We start from the raw sequence: 14833 nt of genomic DNA on the forward strand, positions 1-14833 counted from the left end.
GTTCCAAAGCAGTATTTCAAGCACAACGCATACCGTACAACATATGACTGTGCTGCAGTCAGTAACATAAGTGGGTTAATGAGGAAGCTACGACACGGCAAGTATCGTATGCTGCGTTTGGTTAATTTAAGAAAATAAAAATAAGAACATTAGGAAGATAACCAAGTATTACAAAGTATTCGCTAAACATCTTCGTTGCTTATTAGGCAGTTCAAGGCAGAAATATGATATACGACAGTACAATTTAATAGAAAAATTTCAATGAAAATTAAAACACCAGTCTTAAACGCAAATGAATAATTAAGCCTTTCTAGTAGTCTTTTCGTGCTCACATCGAACTATATCTGATCACTTTCCCTTTCCTTCTCCCCCGCATAACGTAGATTCGACGGGGTTGTCTACTATGTAGTACAAGCGTCTAATATACTCCGCGATGAAAACCCATTGTTTATTGACTACGGATTGTGTGCGACCAGACACATCTGTACGACCTAATACAGTTAATTCAGACGATACCGATTTCAGGCTTATAGATATCGATATTAACAACTAATAGTAACCGTGTCGTCGAAGATTCGGTAATAGAGAATGGTGGCTAGCCATCATTCTGTATGCCCGCGTGACGCCCTTTCGCTTCTTCGCGGCACACAGTGCGGCGGTAGTAGTAGACACACGCATGACATACACTGACTCACTGGAACTAACAGTATCGTCCTTTCGTCCATTGCTCTGAAATATAACGAGCGCGTCGGCTCCGGCGTTCGCTTTAGCCACAATCAGCTTCATGAACTCGACGCACGCTGAGGGAAGACAACAACAACAACCCGGAAGTGGGAGAGAGAAAAGGTCTAACCATTTGCGGCAAATGAACCTTATGTCCTTTTGAACATTGTCAGAACTTTTTTGAGCAACACACACTAGCTATCAAAAACTCCTCTCCCACGACCAAGGCCCGGTTTCCTTATGATTGCAAAAAGAAAGAAATAACGAGCAACTCGAATCAAGCGCTTTACGCTTCGACATCGTTCGGTGTATTTGTCCCCCGTTAGTCCGACTGGGATTTGTATGCGGTGTACGGTTAGCGCACAACTCCAGCTTCGGCGGTGTCTCCTGTTGCAGAACACTGTATTATACCATCAGCGCGTGTGTGGGATACCCTTCATCCGACGTCGCTAAGAATGGCTGCCAAGCAAACGAGAACTGACTTGTACATGCAGAGCGCCAAACTAGTGGACAACTGTGTCGACTCTATCGGCCTGTGTCTAGTTTGACTTCAGAACTAAAACTCTTCCGCGTCTTCAGACAACAAAAGCGGCAACGGTGTCGACGCTTGTAGTGGCACAGTAAAAAAAGAGCTGGCTGACGCGGCCTGACTCCCGATCGGTGAGGCAAGGCAACGACGAGTCGTGCGAGATAACCTCCTAAGGATCATCATCGTCAAGCTCGAGCGAAAGCGAGAGAGAGAGAGAGAGAGAGAGAGAGAGAGAGAGAAAGAGTACTCATTTGAACTCCCTAACTGTCCTACGGCAACATCAGCATTAACAAAAACGGCTATTAGTCAACATATTAATACTCAAACACTAAAGACCATTACTCCAGTGCTAGAGTCTTGGTCATTGAAACTTAATTTCGACATAACCGTCCTAAAAGCAACAGAGACGTAAAGTAGATCGGGCGGAACAGCTCATCGCTACATGCTCAGCATGTGGATAGCAGCAGGCGATTGGTTTGTGCGTGCGTGTATACATCCTGTAAAAGTCGACTCGAATATAAGCCTAACTTGTTTAAAACAGTCATCTATCTGCACGACAGGATTCGGTTGGGGGCTTTCTCGACTACGAGAACCGGACGCCTACACGCTGCTGTCTTTTAGCGATTTGGCAAAGTAACCCGGAAGTCGCGGCGTGGGGTTTAGGGCGTGTGACGTAATAGAGCTGTGTCCGAGAGTGTCGAGGCTGATAAAGGGAACACTGTAATGTAAAGTTGAAGCCGCGTGCTCAAGCACAATTTTGTGTGTGGGAAAGCTAAACCTGTTGTGACAGTGTGCGCTTTTGCATGAAGGCCTGTGACCTGTTCTCTGAGCACCTTCGTACATTGCCTGCCGAAGATCGTTAAGAAGGCCCGAGCAGCAATGAGTCTGTATCAGTCTCGATATACAGGGTGGGTACTTGAACACGCTTTGCTTTTGTATCAAAATACCGTCGGTAGTGTGTTTTATATTGTCAGTCATGCTGTATTGTCAAAATTGTTAGAAGTATCCGTTTCCCTAACCACCGGCCACTACTAATTTATACTCAGTTGTTACTTAACGACATACATTTAATGCAATGACGATGCACAAGTATAAACAAGGGTTGTGGGAAGTGCAACTGATTTATCGGTCAAGCATGCGGTAATTATACGCATGAGATCAAACTGCCTCATCGCTTGCCCCTAGTAACTGTCCTTAAATTGCTTGATTTTCAAAGTAGCTCTGATTGCAACACATGGAATACACATTTTCTCAGATTATTTTTAAGTAGATGACTTCGAGCAGTCAAGTCACATCTGAGCCTCGTTAGTCAAAACAGCATTGGAACAACACATAGTGATGTGAAATTGCCTCGCGTTTCTTCTAATCGACTTGCTTTGCTGTGCGAAGACATACGTCATCGCTTTTAATTCCCAGCACCGGAAACCTCCGAGGCAAACCTTAGAAAGTGGGAGCGAAAATTCGCGAAAAAAATTGATAGGGATTTCTTTACTTCAGGTGCAATCAGGAATAAAAAATAGAAAAGGACGAGCCGTCTTAGCATGTCGTCACACGCTTTGCCGAGGGTGAGTTTCATCATAGATTGTGCAGGAAGGCGGGTCTCGACGAGCCTGACAATACAAACGACTGTGCTCCAAATGCGAGAGATGTCGTAATAGATACCATGCCACTCGATAGTCTCTAGTACTATGTTGGGAATATCTGGCAAATCTCCTAAGGTCGTTGTATAGAACTCAGCAAGACTCGTATCACCCATATGACGTAAACTCTTTTGAAATGCTTCTGTATACCTTCTCTTTCTTTGTTGTGATATTGTGTTTTTGATGTGTTTTGCATGAAGCTTTTAATAACTATCAACAACGAAGAATAAAGAAATTGATTATGACAATTGTTCTTATATGCGTTAAATACACAAGGAATATATTTAACCTTAACATACGTTATTAAGAAATGTCCTACAAATTTAGACTGGTTGTATACGACAAGAGCGGTTATTCAGCGGCCGCCTAAGGCTTACGGCACGTTCATTTGCGTGACCAACGCACGTGCTAGGTAAACTATACAATGCTCCAATCAGGCCCAAATTTAGTTCTTATTGTCGATAGTATAGGACAATATGTGACAGTGTAGTGGTAAAGCGTTTACCTATTAAATTTCAGAGGTGGTATAGGCGCAAAATGGGCCTTAAGCAGACATCGTTCTGTGCTTGGAGCCAGCCGTGTGAGGCATAGGAAAAACTCGAAATATTGTTTAATTAACCTAGTATGCGTACGGCGAAATAAGATACTTATTAGCAATGGCTTCATAGGCAATATTTTTAATATAATTACAAGTGATTGTCTATAAATAAAAGATAATATATAACGAGTGTGCGTAGCATAAGAAAAAAAGACTCGTTTAAGATTTATGGTTATGAAATTGACGTTCATTGTTGCTGTAATAAAAATCAAGAAGTACCGGTTTAATTGTCTTACAGCGACTGTCTCATATAGTTACGAAGCATAAACTCATAAGCTGAAAGGAAAAGTTCCTAGTTTTTGCATAAATCTGTAATCTTAGCTATGATGCGAAAGGTATCTTAGGTAAACTTACGTAAGCAAGTTTAAATGAATAAAACACAACCAAAAACTAGATAGTAATTGCACTGTTTTTTTTCTGTACATTTTCATGCGACTGAAAAATCATCCCTGCAAAATTCAATACCTCGTCTATTTATCGCAGAGCCATTAAAGTCGGTGATTTTCTACTTCCAACTTTAAATCGCCAATGGACATTCTAGTTAGTCGGGCCAACGTTTTGCCCGCTTAATATGGTTCATTGCAGTAACTAACATAGGTGGGTATCCAAATCGGCGACTAAGAGGCTAATTAATAGAAGAGGGGGTGGAGCATCCCCTCAACTTTTCCGCTAGTTATGGACGAAACGCATTAATGTTTCGAGATTCGTCGATTGGACTCCGAGCGCTCGACTGCGCCTATAACAGTTCATTGCAGCAGATACAAAGAGCATATTTTCGAATTTAGAGTAGCGACAGTTATCCAAGCTACTTGGCAGTAAAAATAAACAATATTTCTATCAGGACTGTATCTGAATGCTTCTGATAAACACTTAAAAACTTATTAAAATAGAAATATTTTAATTGTGCCAAACATTCTGCGTTATTGTACTTACATTTTATATATATTGTATTTATTTAAATTGAGATGAAAGTGCTGTAATGTGACAACGGAGTAATTCTGTTCCCATAGACGGTAGATGACCGGTTTCTTTTTACGCCATTGATGCCGACAAATATGTCGGCGATAAATCACGCTGGTTCATAGTTTTCGCTCAGTCGATATTCACACAACTTTTACATCTGTGAACCTATAACTGTAAATAGGTTTTCTCAATGTTAGAACAGTTACCCGAAATTCGTCGAGGTAGAACAATTCGTGCCACATATATGATGCCCAGCAAGCCTTTAGTCTCACAACCGAGTAGGTATCTGCAGGACATTAGTGCAGGGATAATTACATCAATTAGCGATACAGGATAATGTTGATCATATTACGGTGCATAACCTTTTTGACAAAACAATGCTTTTTTTTTTAAAATAAGTTATTCATTCTTCCAAAGTATATTGAAGACTCTTAAGCGCTATTAACTTAGTTCAATATTGTAGTTGTTTTTTTTTAATTAATTCAAGTTCAGCTGGACGTGACACGAATTTCTCGGCAGATGTCGAATAATCTGAAGCCATTTATTCGGTAGTCACCATAATGGCGATCGTTCCAAGTTCCATATAATTAGAGAATTTTTAGCTGCTATCGTTCTTAACAGAAAAGCCTTTCAAAGCTTTGACACGACTGTGATTTCTATCATACATTTTTCATTATACTGTAAGACAAATAGATCGGTAAAAAGAAAGCAATAGCTCTCGTATTGGCGAACCTGCTACCCCCTCAGCAAACGCCTGAGACATTGGTATGAGCAATTAATATGGCGGATGCTTGTTTCGTTGTATATTGAGCGTCGCTCGATAAGCTCAAGGTCTTAACTCTGTTTCAGTACGAAGTCTTTTTTGGTCCAAGAGAGAAGCCTGAATAAATAAATGAAAGGGTAAAATTACGGACATACGCTTTACACTTTTACGTTCACTACTTTGTATGCAGTGTTGACAAGGAACTTACCCACCATCGAATCACAAACGCGTCAATACGATGCGTTCTGACGATAATTGTAAGACACACTCAAGACATGCCTTTTAAACGGCAGGTAGTCAAGTGATGAGAGTACCGACGATATTGCACCGAAACTAGAAACTATCGATCAGTAAAGTCAATCGTCGTTATATTCTAGCACCTTCAAGGTCGTTTATAAAGTGTATCGCCGCTGTATCATTTACACAATTTGTCTATCAGCGTTGTGGCCTTCCGAGCCTCAGATTCGCTAAGCTTGGAATAGCAACATTTCATCCGCGCCTCTTATTTTTGCCGTCTAGTATTTTGAGGGGGGCACCATCCATTCGGTCAAAAGCAGACGCTGTTTAGACATAGAAAATCGGCCTATATGTATATATAGTAAATTGTCACAGACTGCTAGGGCCCTAAAGGCCCTTACGATGCCAACCGAAGCCTAATGAAAAGACCACTACGATACTATGATAGCGTGCAATGCTTTTATCAATAATTAATCTCGTATAAATGCGCACAAGAAATCCAATCGTTAGCATCACGTGAATTGTATGCACGATTTTATTTGTTCTGAATGGTACATTGCAGTAATTTCCGAAAGGACTACAGTAAAACCGTAAATGCAGTATGTACAAGCTCTTCGTATAGTAATACGACGGTGAGGGTTCTAAAAGCAAGCGTCTTTGCTATTATGAGGCATAGGATAACATGAATGGATCTAGCCGGTGGCCTGAAAAGGACCGACTGGAAGTTTGTGCTGCCTAAAGGCTGGCTGAGTTTGCCTTATGCCTTCAGCAAAAGACCACGTAGCGCTTCGAAACCAACGCTGTTCTTCTTAGATCTAATTGCTGTAATTGAATATATTGACAATGAGAGCGGTAAGCCTTTTACAAATACAAAGCTGCTTTGAGGGAAATCGTCTTCACATAAATGCTATATGCTAAACATGCCTCATTAATTCACACAAAATGCAGAGGATTTTATGGTCGAATTGATAAATTATTTAATGTAAGCGAATTTATGGAATCATAAAAATCGGACGACCGACTAACTTAAATTAATTGATAAATTGACGGAGAGAAGCAGCGCGAACGTGATGCCTATTAGAGCAACATATAAACTTGATAAAGCGTCACACAACGCCAGTGTGTCATAGTGCACAAAGATCAATTTTAATCAAAACACACAAAAGCAACAGAAAAAGGCCGGAGGATATAATAGTCTTTTTATCAAATCGACAACCATCAGGTTATGCGTAAAATACATTTGCGAAACCTGCCACGCATCAATACATTCACAAAAAAGAAAACCTTTAAATTACAACGAAAATCGTTTTAGGCTCTCAAGCAGGCACAACAAGTGACCGGAGTAGGAAGTTGTTGATTTAGAAGAAACACAAAAGTGGGAAGCGCAAACAGGAAAGGTTGACTGCATTTGTGAAATTTCAGCCTTCAAACTGCTATATTCCGTGACAAACAAAAAATGCAATACATGGTATTTCGCATAGGCCGCTTCTCATTCAACGATAAGACAACATTAGATAAACAGGGCATCGAACAGATAGATGTAAACCTTTGCCAATACAGTGACAATTATAAGCTAAGTTCGGCGTACTAATTTCGAGTTTCGTTATTTTACATTACATACTGTTTTTTTACCATATTCTAGCTAGCTATAGTTCAGTCCCGGACGGTTGGTAAATGACAAAAAGAGATCCAACAGCATTGCAAGCGATGACTTATAAAACGTGGTTTTTAATACCATTTTTCATTGCGTTTATAGTTTACACGCCAAGGCCTCCATAGAGATTCGACGTTTCGCATCATACACCGTCCTTGCAGTACATTGGTTGTTGTAACAAATTTCTATAACTGATGGTTGTCTTACGTGTCCCGTATTGGACGTACTGAAATCAATATTCGAGGACTGTATGATTTGCAACGACTAATTTAGTTTTTTTTTTTTAAGGTACAGGTGCATTTTTATGGGCGTTAGTCACGAACGCGACTGTACCTAATTGTTAATTTTCTACCACGGTACACATAATAGCAGAATAAATGGAATTGTAAAAGGCAATAGCTATAATATATATTCCAGCCTATAGACTTGGACTAAATACATTTTGTAGCATCTATTGTGGCAACTAACCCGTAAATTTTTATCTTCACACCACAATGCTCCATACGTGTATTGGAAAATTTCGTTTAGTTTCGAAATACAGATCTGGTGTCGATTAGGTCCAACCGTGGTTTGATCATAAAGCTCAAATCAGAGAAGTCTTCCCGTAGGTGTGGATATTATTCACTTGTTGACACGTAAGCTTCATTTAGCTGCCGAACAATTAACACGCTGTTAGAGAATAGGGGAAGCTCTAAGTCGACGTGGACAGTTGTGTTTAACACAACCGTATTACAAGCTGCACAAATGCTATTCTACTGAATCGGTATTCTTCTCGAGCAAAAACCTGTAATGTAGAATAGAGATGAACGCCAGTAAAATACGACTCCTGCGTCCTTCGTTTCCAGTGGTGGGAAAACATAACAGGCTACGTGGCACACTATAATACATATCGCCGCTTGTTTCATACAAGGAGTCAGGAATCAGTGCACGGCATCAGCTTGGTTCAGTTCAGAACAATGATGAACAGATAGATACATTGATTGCAAAAGAACTAGGACACATACGCGTCGTGGACAGGAGTCTTCGATTCTTTTTAAACTGTTCGATTAACATAACCCAGAATGTTATTAGTAAAACCAGCGTAAAGCCGATCTCGGTAATTAGTATATTCTTTTCAGTAGCAACAAAGTAAGTGGTATCCTATTAGGTTTTATCGATATAGTTAGTGATCGCTGCATGTTTCAAATTGGATTGTCCCTAACCGTCGATTTCTCTGATTGAGCCCATTGGATCTTCAAAGGTTGGAAGACATACGAACTATTGCGATGCAACGAAGAAATGCCAGCCTTGCTTTACGCCGGATTGTCTCACCTGATCACTTTAATGAGCTCGTAGGAGTAGAGATTGCTGTTGTGGTACGATTTAACGCCATCAAGCTTTCCTTGCTCAGGTATATGCGTTGTGCCCAAAAAAGAGCTAAACGTTTGTGAATTATTGCAACTATTTCTCTTTTGTGACGAAACCGAAGCCTATACCAATCAGCCCAACGTTGCGTTACGTTTCTACCCGAGCAATCAAACACATCCCAGTAATGGCAAAATGCTACGTGATTACTACTAAAGCCAGCCGCACTACAAAATATAATAGTTATAGAGAACCGAAATACTTTGAATTCATAGTTTATACGAGGTTAAGCTGAGCGAAAAAAAAGTAAGTGATGCTTGTCTCTTCTGATGATCGGACGAAGCATTCACTAATGTAACTTTTTAAAGATATTCCTAACAAAATAGTTATGATGTATTTTCCATAGCAGCAGAAAAGAATAAATAATCCTCACTATTGAAAAAGATTAAAAATTCTTGAAAGCTGCACGAAGTTGGATTTGATGACGGTATGAACTTCATCAGTTAGGGATGTGCCCCCAATATTTGAATATGTAATCATTGAAGTTCCTGCTGTGTTGTCTTGTTTTTCAGTTGATCGTTTACTCCGCGGACTCACATTGTTGAACCTACTTGGACCCCAGTACTCATTGGAACTCATCGAATCTCATAACTTGATCGAATTATTGTCTTGCTGCTGCAGTACAATGAATAGTGAAAAGCTACTAAGCTCCTCAGTTCATCTATCCGTGTACCTAACTTGATAGAGAAATTGAAAAGAGATCTGCTTAATGACTGACTGAAAGGCATTATTAGGAAAACGATCGGAACAAAGTGATCAGATCAATACACCGAAGTATGCCATAACGAAAGCCAAATGGAATAGCTGTCATTTCGAAGTTCTGCTCGATATTTATTCGCAGTCTCACGTCTTATGTTCGTCGCCTTGAGATTTCATTCACCTCGTCAACATCAATCGGCCTAAATCTGTCATTGTGGCTGTCGTCGCAAGGGCGAGTTTCCATTACGATCCGGTATCCATGGTTAGCGTGCATCGACGGGCCCGCACGGCCCCATGGGCTGCTGACCCCGGCCCAGCGACAAAAGACACCCAGTCATCTTTTCGGTACTATACCACTTCCATAGACGAAACGGTTTCAGCGATACCGATATTCTTATTGACATCAGGTTATTGCTTCAGCTCACCGCTTCTGTTCCCACAAGGGTTTGCTGGCCTCTCGTCAAATTTAGCAGCTAACAAACATTCTAGTCGCTGGTACAAAAGAGCAGCTTGCAGCAGCCTGCAGCTTATCCACAGTTTTGCCGATAAAGATTTTTATTACTTTGCCCGTCCTAATAGCAGTAGCAGCGGTGTCAGCGAAAACGCTAACATACAGCACAAGCTTAATGAGATCTTCGTAGAAGAATCTATAGAAGAGCATCCACTGGATCCCGTATCGCTATTGTCAAGTAAGGACTACATCGACCATTCCACATTCCGAATGTTTGAAGCCTTGCTCTTCGCCAAAGATGGCGAAATGCTCAACGGCGAACGAACTGCCGTTTCAGAAATGGTATGTACAGAGCATAATTTGTTACAAAACAAGATTACTGGTTATCCGAGAACTTTGATGCCCTTGAACTCACTGCTTTCAATCTGATTTCTTCTCAATTTTATTAATTTATCCACTAACCTGCTCGTTATATATATATATATATATATATTAATAGCAAAAGTAAGTATATTTCAGGCAGCCCATATTGGCTAGTCTTAATGCTTTAATGGTGGTTAAAGCATGCAGATTACCAGGTTTTTACTAAGATTACTAACATTGCCCATCGTCGCTTGGCCGATGGTACCGACAGTGCACTCACTATACGGGGCTTTGTCGGCATAGTGGTGTGTCAACCAATAACTCGAATTTAGAATAGCAGAAAGTCGAAACATATTTACTATATAGCTATATAATAAAGACGACTAGTCTAACCGAAAACGGAATCGACTAAAGCTTCCTTTACGTAAATGTCTCTTTGGTTCGCGATAAGCTGATAAAAGAAATTTGCTGTAAATGTCTCGAACGGGCTGTCCCTGTCTAAGTGAAAATTGCCATTTCGTCTGTTCAACTTTGAAGCTACTTTCACCCTGTCGGCTGCGACGTTAACGTTGTGTGACAAAGCGATAGAACTTCCCATATGAACTTCTCGTACATATATACATCTGAGAAGAGTAAAATAGCTGACGCGACGAAGGACACGAGAAAAATCGCGACTATCGATGCCTGAACCCTTCTTCCTTTTTTCTCTATATCAAGATATACATGTTGATCTATGAAGCCCACACTGAACTTCGATTTTATACGATTCATCGATATCAACAACAGCGGTCGTTTAATAGCGCATTAACTAATTGTTCTTTACTTCCGTATTTCTTAAGAAAATAATACGAATACCAGAAAAATTGGGCGACTGCGTGCTGCTTACAATAGATCTGTAATGGAGGGTCGCTTATAGCCTAATTAGTTGAACTGGTTGGAGTACAGGTGCTAAGGTAGGCTTTGCATAACCATGGTAAAAGTATATACGCTTGAAAAAAACTAAGAGCATATTGACTGCACAACGAGAACGGTGGAAAGCGTCTAGTCCTCGTCGTACCGTTTACCAATTCTAATTAATAAGGATGTGAAGACATCAGACCCTACTGAGCTTCTGAGGCGCAGATAGAGAAACTGTTTTAAACGCACCTTGTTACTGTTCACTTATCTACTGTTGAAACGTATATAATAGGCTAGGGCTGCAGTTGCTTATCTAATAAATATGCCAAGAATATGGTAAAAAAATAAGGGTGGATTTACTCTAGCCATTTCAAAACTTTGTTCTGCACATGGATACGCTTATTTTTTTTAATTTATTTCCAAAAATATTCTTCCTCTACAGCGGTGTGCGCTCAAACTAGGAAGCCTCTCTTCCCGTCGATTATCATACGTAGAATTTTGCTTCTTCCGTCCGTAGCCACCACTGAAACAACCATCAAAACCTCCTGTAAATACTGTATATAGGGAAGGTCGGTAATAAATATTAAGCACTGGCTTTTATTGCGGTATCCTGCCTCCTGAATATATTGCTATCAAAATTAAGCAACCCGTTACTGTTGACTTATTCCAATGCGGTCATTTTAAGCACGTGGTTCTGCGTAAGGCAATATAGGTGTCGTGCATTTACTATTGGCTCGTCATATCACCCCCATGTCTTCAAAGACCTTCGGAAAGGTCTATTGATTTTTATACAGAAAAGGTGATTCGTCCGAGGATGACGAATCCAGGTCACGCCTATATTAAATAATGTGTTGCTCGTCTACTGACAATTCTGATTTCGCTAAACAATCGCTTGGCTTTTCTTTCAGTTGCTGGAGCGCAATACATCTTGAATCGAAACACCCTAGAGTCTTGTATTATGTGCCTTAGGATATTTTTTTACTATTTTCTCGGGAAATACGTTTAACTTACTGTCGATATAGTAACGCACCCAGGCCATGTATACCGCTTCTTCGGAAGAAAATAGCTCCAGCCAAGTAGAGTTTGGCGGACAAATATGCCCACAGATCTGGTTTCCAGTCGCTGTGACGTCGAGAAGAATCAGCAAAACTGGTGAATACCAGCGTAATAACCCTAACAAGCAAATACCAAGTTTTGCTAAGTTCCTTTGTCCAGGACAAAGATCATCCGGTGAATATACGGCGTCACCCATCCCGGCCGTACCCAATACGAATATGGCGGAATAATAGGTTACGCTCCGTAAAATGTCTAGGACATGCATAGATGTAGAATTCCAATGTTCACCATCATCTTTTCAAGTTAAACTGAAACAGTGAGTGAGAGTATACTGTTTGGGAGTTTATAAAGGCTAATAGAACCGTCAGTAGATACATTTTATATATGCATGGATCGGCAATAGCTTAGCTTGGAATGGCGCTGGCAGTATCAAGAACTATTCAGTGGTATTGTCACCAAGCTGAGATAATCGTGCAACGTGGCTGTAAAATGCATTCGTATATTGGAGGCCTGCGCATAGCGTTTTGGGCTCCGGTGTGATTAATCCGGATACTTCGACATGTTGACGTATCTGCTGCGAACAATATATTTGGTATAAATAACACCCATGACTGTGAATGACCCATTTACCTTTTGTGATTCGCAAGGCGGAGACATTTATAATGTCATCTTCGCGTTACCGTTGCGCGTGTCCGCTGATTAACCTATACGCATATATATATATATAAGGTCGTGTGAACGTTTTTAACCACAAATTCACTCACATACGGTAACAACTTTTAGTAATGGTTCAATTGCTTAGTTCCTGCCAGCCTAAAGAAGCGTGCAAGCTAACTTACATATAATCTCGCATCCTGCCTTCAGCCAATTTTACGTTGTTTTGTTAGATTGTACGTAATATCTTGCATAAAGGGCCTTCCCTTGGATACTGCCATGCCTCGTATTAGATCACAAGACGTATTTGTCATAGGGTTGTGCCTAAAATTAACATTGATATACCGTAAGTACGACGCAAACATAACTATTATTTTTGCTTTCTTTTTTTGCTACGATTCTTTTACTAGATAAAAACAAAAAATTCAAATAATATGATACGTTAGAGCGCATAAAGGTAAATTTGTTCTAGTTTCCGGAAAGCAAAGTGTATATATTTTTCTGCAAAAGGGTCGTAAACAGCAGGTGCTTCTCTTGGACTTGATAGCTTTACGATGAGTGCGATTGGGTATCACTGGCCGCGTAAGCGTATTGTTACAAACCAATAAAGCGTTGACCTATTTACACTGGCAGGTAATTGCAAAGAGGGAAATGGGGCAAAAAAGGATGGATTTAGATCAACGAATTTTACCACGGAATCAATATATCTATCATGTACTATTTATTGTCGAAGGACATTAAACGTCTGTTAAAGCAGCAAAAGATACTTGAACTATTGCATTAAATGCAATAACGTGTCATAGCGAGTAGTATGTGCATACGGCGTTCTTAACTATGCCACATGAATAAACGGTTAGTTGAATTTAGTATCTCTTTTCCGTTTCAAAGTCTGTCAATATATTGAGATTTATACGCGACGGCTATTAGATACAGGCACCTTTTGATAATTTGGGTTTTGAGCGCTACGTCGAAAATTACCCATCGTAATCTTATCTAACCTTCATTTTCTATGGGATAGGACGCAGTCCTTAAGAATAATGGCCATGTTTTGGATCTACGGCTCAATAGGCCCTTTCCAGTCAATCCGGTGATAAGACACTTTACCTAAGACCGTAAAACATGTATACCAATATCATAATCTCTAAGCATTCAGTAGAGTATTGTTTGCATCTGTGATTTAGCGATATTCCGTAACCACGTGTTCTTCCTAAACCTCAGTGTAGTTGGCGCTTAGTTTAGTGGAACACAACATCTAAAACGTCTCCTATGAAGGTGTTTGTAGTGAAGGAGCCAGAGAAGAAAGCAATCGTGATGGATCTTACTGTTCACGATTTGATATCGTGAGACTCCTCTATCTCAATAAAACGATCATGGAGACCTTTGCGTGAGAACTTGAGTAGTCTGAAATAACCGAAAGCCTGGCCTTCAAGCTAATTTCGTTTACCCAACTTATATTGGATCACCGGCCCGATGTTACTTTTTGCCAGACAAGGTATTCCTCTATAGGCCGTTTGCACTCCTAGCGTCTGGGCTGCCAAGACTTACGTCTACCCTTTTACGTGATAATAGATTAATGTTTGATTAAAGACATATTATATAAATTACAATAACATTGAAGGACCTCAACCTTTATATATCGACATGCTACTGCGTTTACTTAACTGGCTAGAGGTTCTGCGTTCTCACAGAGCCTATGGACGGACCCCCAGTGACAGCCAGTGCGATGTCTGGGCCCGATCATAGATCGCTTGGCATTTTCTAGGTCTTTTCATTTTTGAGTCATATATGGAAGTTCGCTTATCGGAACTTCATCACGACTAGAAACACGTTAAAGAAATACAAATTTTGTTTAAAGTTGACATTTCATTGAAGATCCGCTTCACGTGTTGGAAATATGGTAAGTTGAACGATGAGAACAGAATGCGATTCGTGTAAATAACATTGCTAAAGTAATCTGGTCGTAAAATAGGCGCTAAGAAACGTGTGCTAGCAGAGCCTTGTAATCCAGAAGAAGGTATTGCGCCATAGATGGGTTTTACCTTCTGTCCGAAAAGACTACGAGCGAGTAGACTATGAAAGCGGTATGCAGAAGATCAGTTTTATCAAAGAAGATTTTCAATATCGATTAAAATTAAAACTCAAAATATCCTAATCCTTGCTGACGTACAGTTTAGTACATTTTGTTGAGGTGTTGCACCGATC

General features: G+C 40.2%; 1 protein-coding gene across 3 annotated transcripts in view; it reads left to right on the top strand.

The window, feature by feature from the left end:
• Positions 1-14833, top strand: part of LOC147755389 (uncharacterized) — a 24845-nt gene continuing 10012 nt past the window's right edge. The window contains exons 1-3 of one of the 3 annotated variants that reach the window (XM_086991451.1): positions 1-2160; positions 9024-10003; positions 10476-11529. In XM_086991451.1, coding sequence (XP_086847577.1) covers positions 9470-10003; positions 10476-10526 — 585 coding nt within the window. In that variant the 5' untranslated portion in view covers positions 1-2160; positions 9024-9469 and the 3' untranslated portion in view covers positions 10527-11529. Of the gene's footprint in view, positions 2161-9023; positions 10004-10475; positions 11530-14833 lie in introns of those variants that run through there. The other 2 variants (XM_086991453.1, XM_086991452.1) reach the window with 2 other exon arrangements.

The sequence above is a fragment of the Varroa destructor genome, unplaced genomic scaffold (genome assembly GCF_002443255.2).
Source record: "Varroa destructor unplaced genomic scaffold, Vdes_3.0 BEIS01000005.1, whole genome shotgun sequence".
NCBI lineage: Eukaryota > Metazoa > Arthropoda > Arachnida > Mesostigmata > Varroidae > Varroa > Varroa destructor.